This window comes from Manis pentadactyla, chromosome 5, assembly GCF_030020395.1.
Source record: "Manis pentadactyla isolate mManPen7 chromosome 5, mManPen7.hap1, whole genome shotgun sequence".
NCBI lineage: Eukaryota > Metazoa > Chordata > Mammalia > Pholidota > Manidae > Manis > Manis pentadactyla.
This window is the reverse complement of record NC_080023.1, coordinates 23919972-23939454: the sequence shown is the minus strand read 5'-3', so window position 1 is coordinate 23939454 and position 19483 is coordinate 23919972. Positions and strand designations below refer to the sequence as shown.

Genomic DNA, 19483 nt, shown 5'->3' with positions numbered 1-19483 from the left:
GCTTTTGTTTGTCTGGGAATTGTTTAATCCCACCATCATATTTAAATGATAGTCGTGCTGGATACAGTATCCTTGGTTCAAGGCCCTTCTGTTTCATTGAATTTAATATATCATGCCATTCTCTTCTGGCCTGTAGGGTTTCTGTCGAGAAGTCCGATGTTAGCCTGATGGGTTTTCCTTTATAGGTGACCTTTTTCTCTCTAGCTGCCTTTAAAACTCTTTCCTTGTCCTTGATCTTTGCCATTTTAATTATTATGTGTCTTGGTGTTGTCCTCCTTGGATCCTTTCTGTTGGGGGTTCTGTGTATTTCCGTAGTCTGTTCGATTATATCCTCCCCCAGTTTGGGGTAGTTTTCAGCAATTACGTCTTCCAAGATACTTTCCATCCCTTTTCCTCTCTCTTCTTCTTCTGATACCCCTATAATACGGATATTGTTCCTTTTGGATTGGTCACACAGTTCTCTTAATATTGTTTCATTCCTGTAGATCCTTTTATCTCTGTCTATGTCAGTTTCTATGCGTTCCTGTTCTCTGGTTTCAATTCCATCAATGGCCTCTTGCTTCCTCTCCATTCTGCTTATAAACCCTTCCAGAGTTTGTTTCATTTCTGTAATCTCCTTTCTGGCATCTGTGATCTCCCTCCGGACTTCATCCCATATCTCTTGCGTATTTCTCTGCATCTATGTCAGCATGTTTATGATTTTTATTTTGAATTCTTTGTCAGGAAGACTGGTTAGGTCTGTCTCCTTCTCTGTTGTTGTCTCTGTGATCTTTGTCTGCCTGTAGTTTTGCCTTTTCATGGTGATAGGAATAGTTTGCAGAGCTGGGACGAATGACTGCTGGAAGAACTTCCCTTCTTGTTGGTTTGTGGCCCTCCTGTCCTGGGAGAACAGCGACCTCTAGTGGCTTGTGCTGGGCAGCTGCGTGCAGACAGGGTTTCTGCTTCCTGCCCGGCTGCTATGGAGTTAATCTCCGCTGTTGCTGTGGCTGTGGCCTGGCTCGGGCAGCTACTCCAAAGTGGTCGAGTTGTGTTGGAAGGTGAGCGGTCGGGAGGCTATTTATCTCCATAAGGGGCCTCCGTACTCCCTGCAGCCCAGGGGATTAGGGTGCCCAGAAATCCCGGATTCCCTACCTCTGGATTAAGTGTCCTGCCCTGCCCCTTTAAAACTTCCAAAAAGCACCCACCAAAACAAAACGACCACAAAAAAAAAAAAATTATTTTAATTAAAAAAATAAATAAATAAAAAATGGCCATTCGTTTTTATTTATTCTCTGGCGCCAGCCTCAGGCATCTGCTCACCGGTCTTGCTGCCCTGTTTTCCTAGTATTGGGGTCCCTATCCCTGTAAGATTTCCAAAAAGTGCTCGCCAAAACATAAGAGCAAAAAAAAATGGCCACTCGCTTTTGTCATGTCCTCTGGCGCCAGGCCTCCGGTACCCTCTCATCATTCTTGCTGCCCTGTTTCCCTAGTATCAAGGGCCCCGTGCACGCACTGTGTCTGCTCTCTGGTCCGGATGGCTGCGACTGGGTGTTCAGCAGTCCTGGGCTCCGCCTCCCTCCCGCTCTGCCTGCTCTTCTCCCGCCAGTAGCTGGGGGGAGGGGCGCTCATGTCCCGCCGGGCCACAGCTTGTATCTTACCACCTTTATGAGGCACTGGGTTCTCGCAGGTGCTGATGTGGTCTGGATGTTGTCCTGTGTCCTCTGGTCTTTATTCTAGGAAGAGTTGTCTTTGTTATATTTTCATAGATATATGTGGTTTTGGGAGGAGATTTCTGCTGCTCTACTCACGCTGCCATCTTGACTCCCTCTCCTGCTGTGTAAAATTTTGACACAAAAATTATAGGCTTAAAAATCAACATTCATTATCTGAACATTTTAGTAGGTCAGGACCTTATTGCTAAAGACCTGGTTCTTCTGGTCAGTATCTCCCATGTGATTGCAATTAAGCTCTTAGCTGGAGCTGCAGTCTTCTCAAGGCTCAGCTGGGGAAGGCTTCACTTCTTAATTTACTCACACAGCTATGGCAGGATTCAGTTCCTCACAAATTGGTAGATTGAGGGCTTAGATTCCACTTAATAATCTAGGGTTGTTGTGCATAAGATGTAGTTGGATTTTTGTCATATGAGATTAGCTATAGGGTAGCTGACAATATGCCAACTGGCTTTATTTTACCAAAGAAATGAGAAGAACCACAGAAGGAGAAACATATTTGGAAGTAAGTAATCCCAATAAGTAGTGGTTGTGGAATGAACTTTCTCACCCAAAATAGCAGTAGGTACAGCCAGACTCAGTTCTCCAAAGCACTGACAGTGAAGAACACGCAGACCCTTTGGAGGTAGGAATGATGGTAGCCCCTCACCGGGACATTCTGCAGGCTGGTGTTGGCTGTCCTTTCTGATAGCATAGATCTTTACCAAATTTTTCAGCTATTCAAACAATTCAACAAAATCCTTTTAATGAATTCCATGTCTGCTTAAATTATACCGATTAAGGTTCTGTTACCTGCAGCTAAGTGCTTGGATGAATATATTTATTTTCTTTACTCATCATACACTTTTCCAAGGAGCAAGAATTTTAAAATAATATGACTATTAAAAATTAAGTCAGAAAATCAGATTTACTTTTTTGGAAAAGAAGTGTTAATTTCCATAAGGTTTTGTATATTAATCTGTAGACATGGAATTGATTTAATTATACATGATGGTTTAAATTTATTGTGAAGTTTTTCTATGTGTCATGCACTGTTTTATAGCTTTCACATAAATTATTTCATTGAATTCTCATAACTGTTCTCTAAAATATGTCTGGTTATTTTTTTAAGATAAGAAAAGTGAAATGTTGAAAGGTTAATAAATAACTTCCCCAAAGTGATACAGCTGACAATTAGTAAAAGTAGGATTCAAACCCAGATGGCCAAAATCCTTGAGCCATTACTTTCAGAACAATACTATTACACTTGTTTTTAAAGACCATATTAAGCAGTGAAAATATGGCATTGTTCAAAGTGAGATGAACATATAATTTAAGGCATAAAAGGAAAAATAAAGGAAAAGTGAATATTAATTGAACTAAAATAAGGACAACTAATCATAAAAAGCCAACATGAAGATAATGAAAAAGGTAAGTTCCAGGGCAGTGGAAGCTATTTGCAGTGAATGTATCTGACAGAGACTCATTCATAATAAAAAGCTTTTATATATCAACAACAATGACAATGATATCAATATCCAATAAATTATGACATTGCATATGAACACATACATCACAAAATGAGATATATAAATATTAAATTAAAAGGTTGTCACCTTCATATTTCATCATCAAAATGCAAATTAAAAACACAATAGTATACTACTATGTACCTATGTACCCCTTCTCCCAATAGCTAAAATGAAAGTGATTGACACTATTTGGGAAATGTAGAAAATGTGGACTATCTGAAGTGCTTATGTACAGCTGCTTGGGGTCTATATTTCCACTTTGGAAAACCCTTTGTGAATATCACCCAAAGCTAAATAAATGTAAACTCTGACATAGCAGTTAAAATTATTAGATATATAAAAGCAAGAAATATTTTCATAGCTTGCCCAGAAACATATACAGAAATATTTATAACAGCACTATTTTTAATAATCAAAGCAACCTAAATCTCCATCAACTGTAAACTAAATAATTATTTTGTGATACAGTCATGCAATTGTATACGGCATGGCTATAGGAAGGCACAAACTATTGCTATTTAAAAAAAAACACAGGAAAGTTCACAGTTGTCAGAGAACAGCTTGTTGAATTTTCACAATGTGTATGCACCTGTGAAACTAGCACTACATCAGGCCTTAGAGTTTATTGGCAAAACACCCATCCCTTGTGACCCATCCCAGTCACTACCCATCCAAAGGCCACCACTATTTTGATTTATAACACAGACTTCTTTTTTTGAACTTTACGTACACTTCACTCAGAATATTATGTTTTATATTTTGTTTTGCTAATAAACATTATGATTGTGAGTTTCCTTCACAGAGACTACACTTTGGCCTTGTTGTAGAGGGTAATTTTCTTAAGCCAAGTCAAGGAGCAAAAATCATATAAAAACCAATTGCTAAATTATATCAACATGACTGAAAATAAGTGTAAATATACCATCATTAAAATAAAACAAGTGGAGAAGTAATTTACATCACATATCAACAAGCAAAAGATTAATATTACAAATATATAAATAACTACTATAAAAGATAAATACTCAAAATAAAAATTATTTTACCTGTTAACACACATAGTAGAATCTATTAAGCTAAAAAACATCATAATAGTTTTCCCTTGCTGCATAACAAATTATCACAAGCTTATCAACTGAAAACATCCTTTATTATCTTATAGGTCTCATGGACCAGGTTAGCTGAATCCTCTGATCAGGCTCTTATGAACTGAAATCAAAATGTAATCTGAGTTACAGTCCTCATCTGGAGCTCAGAGAACTCTTCCAAGATTATTTATTTTGTTTAGAAGAATTCAGTTCTTTGTAGCACAGTCCCCACTTTTTTATTGGCTGTCAGCTGGGGCCAACCAAACCAGAGGATGGTTTTGTCTCATGATTCTCTGCTTTCACAACATAATAGTTTATGTATTCAAAGTAAGCAGGAAAACAACCCTGGCTTTGAATATCTCTCTTTTAAAGTGCTTCTACTTAGTTAATAATCCCACCAAAATAATTTCCTTAATAAAAAATAACCTGATTTTTATTACATCTATAAGAATCTTCTTTGCCAATAACATAACATAATCATAGGAGTGATATCTGATCACTTTGTAAGTCTCACCCATACCTAGAGGGACTATATAGAATAGACGCTTTGAAGCCATTTTAGAATCCTTTTAATCGCATGTATATTTTAAAATGCTCAATCTCTCGGGGGGTGGGGCACGCAAGGTCCGCGCCCTCAGACCCGAGGTGGCCGCAAGGCCCTTTCCTGGTGTATGGTTTTACCTGCCAAGCGGTTCTGCTCGGTGCCATCAATGGAGGGAGTGCGTTGGGCCTTTTCTTGTGGCACCTGGCTGCCGAGCCAAGCAGAGTGGCTGCTGGCGGTGCAGTCGATCCAGCCTGAGGAGAAGGAGCGCATTGGCCAGTTCGTCTTTGCCCGGGACGCTAAGGCAGCCATGACTGGTCGTCTGATGATAAGGAAGTTAGTTGCAGAAAAATTGAATATTCCTTGGAATAATGTTCGTTTGCAAAGAACTGCAAAGGGAAAATCAGTTCTTGCAAAAGACTCACCGAATCCTTACCCCAATTTCAACTTTAACATCTCTCATCAAGGGGACTATGCTGTACTTGCTGCTAAACCCGAGCTAGAAGTTGGAATTGATGTAATGAAGACTAGTTTTCCAGGTCGTGGTTCAATTCCAGAATTCTTTCATATTATGAAAAGAAAGTTTACCAACAAAGAATGGGAAACAATCAGAAGCTTTATAGATGAATGGACTCAACTGGATATGTTTTATAGGAATTAGGCATTGAAAGAAAGCTTCATAAAAGCCATTGGTGTTGGACTAGAATTTGAATTGCAGCGTCCTGAATTTGATATATCCCCATTAAACTTGGATATAGGCCAGGTTTATAAAGAAACACATTTGTTCCTGGATGGGGAAGAAGAAAAAGAATGGGCATTTGAGGAAAGTAAAGTAGATGAGCACCATTTTGTTGCAGTAGCTCTTAGGAAACCCGATGGATCTAGACATCAGGGTGTTTCATCTCAAAATGATTCTAAACCAACCCAGAGGCAGTTTACCATTCTCACCTTCAATGATTTAATATCCCCTGCTGTTCCTATGACCCCTGAAGATCCTTCATTTTGGGACTGTTTTTGCTTCACAGAGGAAATTCCAATTCGAAATGGTACAAAGTCATGATATGGTTCCTTAAGTAATAAAGGGAAATGTATTCATTAAAAAATAAATGCTGATAGTATCAAATTTTATTTCAAAAATCAGTTTTTAAAAACAACTTCCCTATTAAAAAAGCAGACACCTAGTTCCAGATAGCTCACTAGAATACATAGTTACCTCTTTCTCCCCAAAATCACATTGGATTGACAGAAGGAATTCCCTGAAAAATAAGTGACAACATGCTCATTGCAGGAAAAAAAAAAATTGCATAAAGAGATATTTAAATTCCTATCTTTCAGAGATAATTATTCCTAAAACCCAAAATATCTTTCCAGAGCTTTTTCTAGCAAATGAATCCATAGTAATACACTGTTTTGTTCTCTTAATTGCACATCTAGTGTTCTTAAATATACTTCAGTGGCATAACTTTTAGTGATGCTAATGTATTCTATTGTATGGCTGATATCAGTTAGGATGCTTTTAACCAGAGGTAACAGTGTCCAAACATAGATTTAAATAACCAAGGACATTTATTTACTTACCATACAAAGGTGTCATTAAGGACACTTTTTTTTGCCTTGGCCTCAGTTTATTGGTTTTGCTTTAGGCTTGTGTCCCTCATGGTCTTAAGAGATGTTATTCTAACTTCCAGCTTCACAACTTCTTAAAATTGTGTTTAAAAGGCAGGAAAGTCCATGTCTCCTCTCATCGCCATTTTATCATTGAAAAAGACTTCTCCTAAAAGCCCCCAGAAGCTTCCCTTTCTGTGTCCACTGAGACAGACGATGTCCCTGAGCGAGCTCATCTGTGACCTTATCATCCTCTGGGAGGTAGACTCTGGCTAAGGAGGACGGGAAGGTGGGCCTGGGGACACAGTGTTCAGGGGAAGCCCACTCCCTGCTGGAAAGACGGTGTGCCACCGTTTACTCACTTTTTCCTCTGTGCTAGACATTTTTGATTGCCTGCAATTTTTACTATAAGCAGTGGTGCATTGAATGTCCTTGTAACCACATTTTTGAGGTAAGTGCTTAATTATGCTTAGAAGGTTTCTAGAAGTGGAATGACTGGTTCAAAGGGCTTAAACATTTTTAGAGCTTGGTAAGTACTGCCAAATTGCTCTCCAAAAAGTCTGTATAATTTACACTTCCAGTTAGTGTTATATATGTGACCACCTCTTTACCCTTCACCTGCATACAGCCTGGTCAACTGTAGATTATCCCTTCTTTACAAATTTAATCTTTGCCAATACAAATGAAAAACAGTCTTATTTTTTTAATTTATGTTTTTTTCATTGCAATGAGGTTGATATTATCGTTGTTATTGGCTATTTATATTCCTTTTTTATGAACTGCCTGTTAATTGTCTTTGCCTCTTTTTATTTTGGTAAATAGGACTTAATTTACAGTGGGAACATAATATGTAAGATACCATGACCATCATATTGATGACAAAACCTGTTACATGGTTGTGTTGCATGTCTCGGAGATTTAAAGTTCTTGTTATTGTTAATATGAAGAAGTGAAACAACTAAATTGTTTCTATTACTAAAACTACAAATTTGTGTGTAAATTTATAACAGTAGATATTTGGCTTAGTAAAAAATACTGGAATGTTTTAAATTTTTTTACTTTATTAAGCATGCCCAAATATTCTAAGAATAGTAAATAACGTGTTTGTAAAAGATCAGGTAGCATTTATAATACAGGTAACATTGTTTTCCCTAGCATGAATGTAATAGTGATATGAGAAACTCATCTTTCTTGTCATAATAATAATAAATGATTAACATTATTGAAAAAATAATGCTCAATCTATCTATTTCTAGAGAAATGAACAATGTGTCATATGAAACCTATTGGTCTGAATACTAAATATCCTGGTCAAATTTTATTAAGAATATAGAAAGGGGAACTCTCATACACTATTTTTAGAATTTCAACATCATATAACTATTAAAAAAGTCTTTATGGGAATATATAGAAGGTGGAAAATGAATATATCTCATGGCCTTGTAATTAAATTATATACATACAATATATATGTATACATGTATATAAATATAAGCTATATCTTTGTATGAGTTCAATAGAGTATAGGTGAGTTTAAGAAAATGGAGTGAAGGTGATCAATGAATAGCCAAAAGAGTGAGAAAAAACTAAGAAAGTGCTGACCCATAGATCAGAACTAGAGCTACAGAACATATTCTTACCTTCTGTCTTCCTCCAGTGCAGGGAAAGAGCTAGAAGCTTAATTTTAAGTCATATCAGCATTCCAATTTGGAGGGACAATTTAAAAGTAATGTCAGGGTCACAAAGCTCTTTGAATCATTAATAAAGGAAAAGTTCTCATGCTGATCGTGGATCTAACTTCAGAAAGCAGAGCTCTCTGGGAATTCCTGCAATGGTTGTGTTAGATAAGAAGCACCAATAGGTAATAAAAATGATATTTGACAAAGAAAGACACCCAAAGATCTGAGTGAGCCCATCCTATAAGGAATTATAAGAGGTCAAAAGTGCTCTACTGAGATGTTGATGGAAGAGTCCTTCTTTTTGCCTGTTTATTTTAATGTTAGTAGTAAAATACAGTTCAATGGGTATTAATACAAAAATTTAAAGAAATCACAAACACAGTACTTATTTTAGTGTATTACACTAGCTGTCACTACTTTGCATTTAAGAGTGGTTTGCTACCATCCCATTATTCCTTCCACAGGGTTTTCCACTCTTCCTGTAGAAGCATTGCTAATATGAGTGGAACAGATATTTTTGTTCCTCTATCCTAAATATGCTCATTAAGAATAAAAATCCAATACCTGGAGTGATGTGAGCAGGTTGTAGAATAGGGAGTTTCAGATTATGTTGTCCCATGAAAACATCAAATTAATGATATCACTCCACACAACTTTTTTGAGAATTCTAGAAACCAGTCAGGAAGTCACGGTGCCCCAGGCAAACTCAAAACCAAGAACTGAGTAGGAAAATGTGTTTTATTTCATGCATGTCAGTTCCTCTACCAAGCTGGCACAACTCATAATCAGGAGTCCAAAATGTGGTTTATCCCATGGGAGAGAAAGCAAAGAGTGCAGTATTCATCCAATATTCTGACTTTTCAGGCTTCTTCTCAAGGGATTGGTTTCTGTTTAATTTGGTTCTGAATGGTGATGGAGAACCACATACTTTGGATGGATGACTGTCTGTGGCCAAGAGCAAAACATCATTCAGTGGCCTATGGAAACATCAGAAAGCCTGTAATACTGCAGACAGTCATCAAAGGGAGCAAGAGATTACAAGCTCCTCATAAAGCAACAGGAAAATCTCTCTCTAATTGGGAAATTACATGCATAGTACTAGAAAAGATGTAATCCTAGAAAAGGTTTGAGAGGCCTCAAGAATCTCCAGGCAAGCTAGTTGGTGAAGGTCTTTATTTTTGTGAAGCCTCTCAGAAATACAGGGAGAGTGGCCTTTTTTTTTCAAATGCACAAATCATAACAAAGTATTACAAGGCACACAAGAAAAAGAAATGTGGCCCAAATAAAACAAATCTTCAGAAATTGACTCAAGAAAATAGAGATCCACAAATTACTTGAAAAATAATTCAGAATATTTATTTTAAAGAAATACAATGTACTACAAGAGAACACAGAGAATTAACTCAATGAAATCAGGAAAAAAATGCATACACAAAATGAAAACATCAACAATAAGATAGAAATATAAATAGAACCACACAGAAATTCTCAAGCTGAAGAGTATAATAATTGACTTGAAAAATTTACTGGATGGGTTCAGCAGCAGACTTGATCAAGCAGAAGAATCAGTGGACTTGAAGACTAGTCATTTGAAATTATGAAGCTAGAGAAAAAAGAAGAAAGAAAAAACAGCAAATAAAAGTGAAGATAGCTTAAAAAAAGACTTATCAAACAGAATCAAGATGTCTCATTATATGCGCTATGGGAGTCCCAGAAGGAAAGAGGGAGACAAAGAAAAGTGAAATCTAATGTGAAGGGAAAAGTGACATAAAAATTTCCCAAATCTGAGGAAGGAAATGGACATCAAGTTTCAGGAAGCTCAGAAGATTCCAATTAAGATGAATTAAAAGAGGCCCACATTGATACATATAATCAACTCAAATTCAAAGACAAATAATAAGTCTAGAAAGCAACAAGAGAAAAGCGACTCATCATATATAAGGGAGCTCCTATAAGCTTATCAGTTATTTCAGCAGAAACATTATAAAGTAGAAGGAAGTGGAAATATTCAAAGTGCTAAAAGGAAAAACAGACAAATGAGCAAAATGCTAACCAAGAATACTACATCCAGGAAAACTGTCCTTCAAAATTGAAGGAAAAATAAACACTGTCTCAGATAAACAAAAACTGGGTGCAGGTGCTATTTCTCCAAGAAAATAAATAAAACAGATGAATTCCTAGCCAGATTTATCAAGAAAAATAGTGAGTCTACATACATAAACAGAATCAGAAATAAGAAAGGAAAAATCACTATGTACGCCACAGAAATATAAAGAATTATGAGAGAATAATATGAAAAATTATATGGTAACAAACTGGATAACCTAGAAAAAATGGACAAGTTTCTAGAAAAATACAATCTTCCAAGGCTGACCCAGGAAGAAACAAAAAATCTGAATAGACTAATTACCAGCAAGGAAATTGAACTGGTAATCAAAAAACTACCTAAGCACAAAATTCCTGGACCAGATAGTTTCACTGCTGAATTTTATCAAACAGTTAGTGAAGACCTAATACCCGTCCTCCTTAAAGTTTTCCAAAAATTAGAAGAGGAGGGAGTACTACCAAACTCATTCTACAAGGCCAGCATCACTCTAATACCAAAACCAGGCAAAGACACCACAAAAGAAGAAAATTACAGACCAATATCCCTGATGAACATTGATTCAAAAATACTCAACAAAATATTAGCAAACAGAATTCATCAAAATATAATCTATCATGATCAAGTAGGATTTATTCCAGGAATGCAAGGATGGTACAACATACGAAATTCCATCAACATCATCCACCACATCAACAAAAAGAAGGACAAAAACCACACAATCATATCCATAGGTGCCAAAAAAGCATTTGACAAAATTCAACATCCATTCATGATAAAAACTCTCAACAAAATGGCTATAGAGGGCAAGTAACCTCAACATAATAAAGGCCATATATGACAAACCCACAACCAACATAATACTTAACAGCAAGAAGCTTAAACCTTTTCCTTTAAGATCAGGAATAAGACAAGGATGCTCACTTTTATTCAACGTAGTTCTGGAGGTTCTAGCCATGGCAATCGGACAATCAAAGAAACAAAAGGCATCAGATTGGCAAAGAAGAAGTTAAACTGTCCCTGTTTGCAGATGATGTGATATTGTACCTAAAAACCCTAAAGTATCCACTTCAAAACTAGTAGATCTAATATCTGAATTCAGAAAAATTGCGGGATACGAAAATAATACACAGAAATCTGTTGCATTCCTATACACTAATAATGAACTAGCAGAAAGAGAAATCAGGAAAACAATTCCATTCACAATTGCATCAAAAAGAATAAAATGCCTAGGAATAAACCTAACCAAGGAAGTGAAAGACCTATACTTTGAAAACTACAAGACACTCATGAGAGAAATTAAAGAAGATACCAATAAATAGATACACATCCTGTGCTCATGGATAGGAAGAATTAATATATTAAAATGGCCATCTTGCCCAAAGCAATCTACAAATTCAATGCAATAATGCAATGCCTATCAAAATAACAACAGCATTCTTCAACGAACTAGAGCAAAAAGTTCTAAAATTCATATGGAACCATAAAACACACTGAATAGGCAATGCAATCCTGAGAGGGAGGAATAAAGTAGGGGGACTATTCTCCCCGACTTCAAGCTCTACTACAAAGCCACAGTAAACAAGACAATTTGGTAATGGCACAAGAAAAGACACGTAGACCAATGAAACAGACTGGAGAGCCCAGATGTAAACCCAAGTACATATGGTCAATTAATATACAATAAAGGAGTCATGGATATACAACAGGGAAATGACAGCCTCTTCAACAACTGGTATTGGCAAAACTGGACAGCTACATGTAAGAGAAGAAACTGGATTATTGTCTAACCCCATACACAAAAGTTAACTCAAAATGGATCAAAGACGTGAATGTAAGCCATGATACCATAAAACTCTTAGAAGAAAACATAGGCAAAAATCTCTTAAATATGAACATGAGCAACTTTTTACTGAACTCATATCCTTGGGCAAGAGAAATTAAAAAAAAAAAATGGGACTGCATAATTGTAAAAAGCTTCTCTACCACAAAGGACACCATCACCAGAACAAAAAGGCATCTTACAGTGTGGGAGAATATATTTGTAAATTTCATCTCTGACAAGGGGTTAACATCCAAAATATATAAAGAACTCACAGGCCTCAACACCCAGAAACAAATAACTCTATTAAAAAATGGGCAGAAAATATGAACAGACACTTCTCCAAAGAAGAAATTCAGATGGCCAACAGGCACACGAAAAGATGCTCCACATTGCTAATTATCAGGGAAATGTGAATTAAAACCACAATGAGATATCACCTCACACCAGTTAGGATGGCCAACCTAGAAAAGACTAGTAACAGCAAATGCTGGTGAGGATGCAGAGAAAGGGGAACCCTCCTACACAGCTGGTGGGAATGTAAGCTAGTTCAACCATTGTGGAAAGCAGTATGGAGGTTCCTCAAAAAACTACATATAGAAATACCATTTAACCCAAGAATTCTACTCCTAGGAAACTACTCTAACAATGAAGCCCACTTTGAAAAAGACAGATGCACCCCTATGTTTATTGCAGCACTATTTACAATAGCCAAGGTATGGAAGCAACCTAAGTGTTCATCAGTAGATGAATGGACAAAGAAGAGGTGGTACATATACACAATGGAATATTACTCAGCCATAAGAAGAAAACAAATCCTACCATTTGCAACAATATGGATGGAGCTAGAGGGTATTATGCTCAGTGAAATGAGCCAGGCAGGGAAAGACAAGTAACAAATGACTTCACTCATCTGTGGAGCATAAAAACAAAGCAAAAACTGAAAGAACAAAACAGCAGCAGACTCACAAGGCCCAAGAATGGACTAACAGTTGCCAAAGGGGAAGGAACTGGGGAGGGTGAGTAGGAATGGAGGGAGAAGGGGAATAAGGGGCATTATGATTAGCACACATAACGTAGGGGGAAGGCACGGGGAGGGTAGTATAGCACAGAGAAGACAAATAGTGACTCTATAGCATCTTACTATGATGATGGACAGTGACCGTAATGGGGTATGTGGTGGGGACTTGATAATGGGGGAAATCTAGTAACCACAATGTTGCTTATATGATTGTATATTAATGTTACCAAAAAAAAAAAAAAAAGCTGGTGGCCTCACACTTCTTGATGTAGAAACACCGTACAAAGATAGATGCAAAAAGACAGATATATGGAGCAATGGAACAAACTAGAGTCCAGAAATAAAGTTTTGTTCCTCTGGTTAAATAAAGTTTGACAAGGGTATAATGCTACCCAACAGTAAAAGGATAAAATTTTCAACAAAACATGTTGGTAAAACTAGATATTGAGGTGCAAAAGAATAAAGTTAGACCTAAACTTAGATCATACACAAAAGTTAACTCAAAATAGATTAAAGCCCTAAGTGTAAGTCTGAAACTCTAAAACTTTCCAAAAAAGGCATAGTACAGAATCTTTATGGCAGTTATTTATTAGATATGATACCAAAAGCCTAGGAAACAAAAGAAAAAATAGAGAAATGTGATTACATTAAATAAAACAAACAAAGGAGATAATCAACTGAATGAAAAGACAACCTGTGGAATGGGAGAAAATATTTGCAACTCTACATCTGATAAAGGTTTAAGGTTCAGAATGTTTAAAAAATGTATTACAAATTAACAACAAAAATAGCTCTATTTTAAAAATGGACAAAGGCTTGGATAGACAATTCACCAAAGAAGATATACAAATGGTCAATAAACAAATGAAAAATTGTCAAGATCACTAATCATCAAAGCCACAATGATATATCACCTCATAATCTATGATGGATACCAAAAAATATCAAGTTTTGGTGATGATGTGGAGAAATTAAAACTCTTGTCCTCTGTTGGTGGGAACGTAAAATTGGGGGCAGCTCCTGTGGAAAGCAGTAGGGAAATTCCTCAAATAACTAAAAAATAGAATTACAATATGGTCCATCAATCCCACTTCTGGGTATATAACCAACATTATTGAAAACAGGATCTGGAGGATATATTTATACATGTTTATTGCAACATTACTCACAGTAACCAATATGCAGAAGTAACCTAAATGTTCATGGAAGGATGAATAAATAAAGAAAATGTAGATATACATACAATGGAATACTTAAAAAGAAGGAAATCCTGTTATATGCTAAACATGTATAAACCTTGAGGACACTATACTAAATGACATACTCCAATCACAAAAAGATAATTACTGAAAGATTCCACATATAGGGAGTCAAAGATAATCAAACTTATAGAAAGAGAAAGTAGAATGGTGGTTTCCAGGGTCAGGGGGTGAGGAGCAGGCAGGGGGAAGGGAGAATGGGAGTTTTTGTTCAACAGGTGAAGTGTTTCAGGTTTGCAAGATGAAAAAAGTTCTATCTTTTGCACAGCAACATGTATACAGTTAACATTACTGTCCTCAGGCTGTGTCTAATCCAGATTGTAATACTGTCAAGAACAGTTATGTTACAATTTATTTATTTTATTCCCCATAATATATAGCATGTGATCTCTAATGACTACAAGCTTATGATTTTTTAAATTTAAATTTATAACATTCTTGTAACACAGCAATAATTATTGCTTGACCGAGAGTATTGTGTTCGACTTAGTGTATAGGAAAAATGGAATCAGAATTTGTCAAGCATCCCGTTGTATTTATGCAGGTAAGTGGAGGTTTATGTTTTTGCAAAGATCAACAATTTGCACAAGGGAATAGCAAAAATAGACATATAAACATTTTACTGCCATGTGATGAACAATGACATAGCAGAAGTTTATACAGTAAGGAAAAGGAGACACCAATGTTTTGGAAAGATAAAAAATTTGATCTGGGGCTGAAAATAAATAGTCTGCTAGGAAGGGAAAGAACAATGGCAGGGGTATTTCAGGGTGAGGAAATGAAAGGAAGTCTTTCCTCTTTTCAAAAAATAAAATAAAATAAAAAGGAGGTCATTGCTGGGCATTATCAAAGACAAATACATTGTGAAAATACCTGGGACATAATATATCATTGGGTTTCTGGCTGAACACATTTAGGTAGTAACAAACTGGAATAATTAAAACGAGATGAAGGATAGGATTGAATGTCATGAAAAGAGATGGGACTTTAGATTATAGGCACCAAAAATGTGCTGCAGATTGTTCAACAAGAAAATATAGAATCAAAAAACAGCTATAGATTTGAAGTTCCAGGAAGTGGAGAAATATTAATGCCAACACGTGGAAAAAACAAATTGCAACTCAAGAAGCTTCCACACTTCCCTTATCAGTTCCTTTTTTCCAACGTTTGGGTTTGCTACCAGGAGGCTTAGTTGAAATCAAATTTTTGCTACTATAATTTAAAATACTGAGTTGATACAATTTAAATTTTTGAGCATATAAAGAAGCAAATTGGGAAACTAACAATTTATTGTGCATCTGCCATATGCTAATTATACTAATCATTTTCTTGGAAACAATGAACTCCATCAGCATAGGAACTTCACTGACTTCAACTATACCTGTTCAAGTCTCCAATGACTTTGTGCAGGTAGCTTCAAAAATAAATCATCAATATGGAATTCAACCACAAAACATAAAAAATGTTGCTAAGCAACTAATGGAAATCTATTATCCACTTTGTAGATTGGAACAACTCAGATGTGTTTGAATTTCAGAAAATTTAAAAGAAAAATATATGTGTATGTATGTTCATTTTAATGTCCAGATTTTAGAAATGACAAATGCTAAATTTGTTTTTTGATGTGTTCTGAAAAATATAAAAATATACCTTTTACTATATGAGTTTGTAAAGTATCAGTACTTCACACCTGAAAATAAGAAGATATCTCAGTATATTATGAATTCTGTTAACCTTATTTCATTTAGAAAGTTGGGGGGTGTAAACTATCTTACACTGCCATAGAAGAGATTTTGTCTTTAAATTCAAAACTCAGTTTATCAAAAGAACAATTTTTAAATAGCTGCATATGAAATATTGCTTGTGATGTATTTCAATGTTTGACCATACCACAACTTCATCTGCTTTTAATTTTTTGGCAATGTTATCACCTTAAATGAACAGCTAAACTGGTATGCTATAAATTTTCTGTTTATAATTTTTACATAGAATGTTTGAATCAAAACATATATTTCATTGTAAACTTCTATTGTGTTGCCAACTGAGATCAAGTATATGATATTTTGTATTCAAAAAGTTACTCTTTAAAATCAAATTTATGTAGGTAATCAGTTCTTGTGATTTGGGAAAATTGTGTAATTATGTCTCACAATGTTCACTTTCAAATATTCAACATTTAATAAAACACTTTTAAAACATGTAGCTTTCTATTGTTATTCCTTCCCAATAAATTTATAAATGGATTTCTGTTGGATATTTTTAAATTAATGATAAAAAAGTCTATTTTTTCATTTTTATATTTATCATTTTCCATGTTAATAAAGGATAACAAGGGTTTAAAAAGATAAAATTATAGTTTTGGTCTTTCAATAGAATATCAGCATAATTTTTGGGAAGTACATGCTATTGTACATGGATTCATAATGACAATACTTAGTATTAAGGAAAAATCATTTACCCTATTAATTCTATAATGTTAATATAAGCAAATGATGTATCAAAATGTCCTAAAGTAGAAGACCACTGATACATGTGCTTGTAGAACAGAATTCTGTAGTTGGATGATACAGAAGATGACTAGAAGAGAGTTGCAGTCCTGAAGAAAAATAACTCCTGTGGCTTTCACTTAAAGCTGTGACTTCTCAGATGAGTTCATTAACTGAATCCTCCCATTTGTGAAAACTGGATCAAATGGCCATCCATGAATCATTACCCATCAATGGAGTTGTAATTAATATCATTGGCTTAGATGAACAATTTTACATATAAAGGCTCTCAGGGATTAGAGCATTATATCTACTACAGTGCCCAGTTAAAAAAATACACATAGACACACACCACCCAGATACAAGTCCTAGTCTTTATTTACACATATTTTACCTCTATGTGGGGAATTTTTTTCTAACTCATTCATTTTGGAGTTCTCAGGTTTTATTACTTCATAGCACATAGTGGATTCTAAATGCTGAATTAATAATTAAGTGATAGAGTAAACTGTGTTATTTAAAAGATGAAGCAAGGAGTATATTTGAAGCTGCTAGATAGGGAGGTTAAAGTGATCCTGTCAATTGAGATAGACAGTAGAGGAGAAACAGGGCTTTTCTTAGAGACTGGCGACCAATGTGTTTATCTTTTGCCTCCAAAAGTTGAAGTGATACAAGACATTTGCATGTGTTTGCCCTGAAGAGTGATAAAAGTGTATCTTTAAAATTTAGGAATGAGGCTAGGTTTGAGTAAAGATCTGATATCATTGGTGAATAATATCATTTTTTGTGTGTGAAAGTTAATGAATTTTCCTAAGCCATCTGAAAAGATATTAATATGCAACACCCTAGCATTTAGGGTGTCACTGAGGAGCAAAAGCTTGATAAAACAAAACAACCAACAGTCTTAGCAGGAGTATGTGAAACTCCAATAAATAAAATAAGGAAAAACAAAAACTTTCAAAAAATTTTATTCAGGGTTGATCATAGGAACAGAAAGATAAAGATGAAAATATGTAAATATTTATATTTATAAAAATATATTCAGGATATAATACATATATGTGTAAAATAATATATAATAATTTATAATAATAGTTTATATTTATGAAGCCATCAGTGACATTATTAAGAATATTTTAAGTTTTAGTGAATGATACTGTGAGCAGCAATAACAGACCATACTTTCAAGAAGTTTGATGCTGAAGGGGAAATGAGTGATAGAATGTGTACGAAAAGGATAGACTCTTTACTATTAAAAGGCGATAATTAATGTGTTTAAACAAGCATAAAACCATTCTTGATGGTGAACTAAAGTGAGAGACAATTATTGATGGATCCTTGCCCATAGAAGTCAAGACAAGTTAGAGGACAGAGGGGAAGTGTATAGGGGTTAGCTTTAGAGAGTAATGGAAAACCTTTCTCCTTGAGAAAGGAGTGAAGAATAGGTAAATAAATTTAGACTAAAAGAAGAAAACAGCTGAAGAGATTTGTGGCTAAATATATGTATTTTCTCTGTGAATTAAGAGATCATATCATGCAAGTAAATGACTATAAAAGAGTTAATCTTTTCAACTGAGTTATTACTATGTATCATGTTAAAAAATTACTGCATTTGATTTTTAGTAACAATTCTACTAGGTCACTCTATCTGAATATACTCACTTTACATATGAGAAAGCTGAGTCACAGATGCCTTAAATAATATACCCAAGGTTACTCAAATTTCAGGTGACAGAAGCAAAGTTAAACTCAAGCAGTTTTACTTGAGTTCACACTTTTAACTTCATGATAATAAATTATATCAATTGAATAGAATGGGTTGGTCTAAATGCTTCAAAATATATAAAATGAACCAAATGCAGGTATAACTAAAGAGATTTTAATCACTACTGCAATGTCACTTAAGAGTGGAAATTTAATAATTACCTTACAGTGATAGAATTCTTGGTCAAGATACAAGAATGTGCATATATTGAAAATTTCCCATTCTTCCCAACCACGAAAAAGACAGATTAAATATTTTCAAATCTTTAAAATTCACACCCATAATCCATAGAAGAGTAAATATAATTGTTATCCAATGATATGGAAAATCAACAGTGAAGTAAATGGCCAATCCCTGTTCTGCTGCCATAATATTGTGTTTAATCTTATATTTGGCACACTTACTTGTCAAAAATAGATTGAATCAACTCCAGAGTAGGAGTCAAAAATGAATCATTCAAAATAGTTATTAGTTAAAGAGCAAGACACAAACATCAAAGATACTGATAAGATCAGTGTAATGTATAAGTCTTCTTTTGCTGCTGTAACAAATTACTACAAACTTTGTGGCTTAAACAACACAAATACAGTCTTCAGTTGAAGTCAATAGTCCAAAATAGGATTAACTAGGCTAAAATCAGCGTGTAGGAAGGGCTTCGGTCATTCTTGGAGGTTCTAGGGGAGAATCCCTTTTGCTGCTTTTTCTAGCTTCTAGAGCTGTATGCCTTCTTTCGCACATAGACCTCTTTCATCTTTAAAGCAAGCAGTGGCTGCTTGATTAATTCTCCTATTGTTTCATTTGGCCACTGACTTTTCTTCTGCCTCCATCCTCTATGTTCATGGACCCTTATGATTATATTGGGCTCATTGTAATAGTCCAGAATAATTTCCCCA

General features: G+C 35.2%; 1 protein-coding gene across 1 annotated transcript; it reads left to right on the top strand.

Moving 5' to 3' along the window:
* The first annotated feature begins 4970 nt into the window (after positions 1-4970).
* LOC118920126 (L-aminoadipate-semialdehyde dehydrogenase-phosphopantetheinyl transferase-like) lies at positions 4971-5962 on the top strand. Its single transcript, XM_036900556.2, is given in 1 exon segment — positions 4971-5962. A coding segment is annotated over 1 exon segment (930 nt). The 5' UTR covers positions 4971-4979; the 3' UTR covers positions 5910-5962.
* The last annotated feature ends 13521 nt before the right edge of the window (positions 5963-19483 follow it).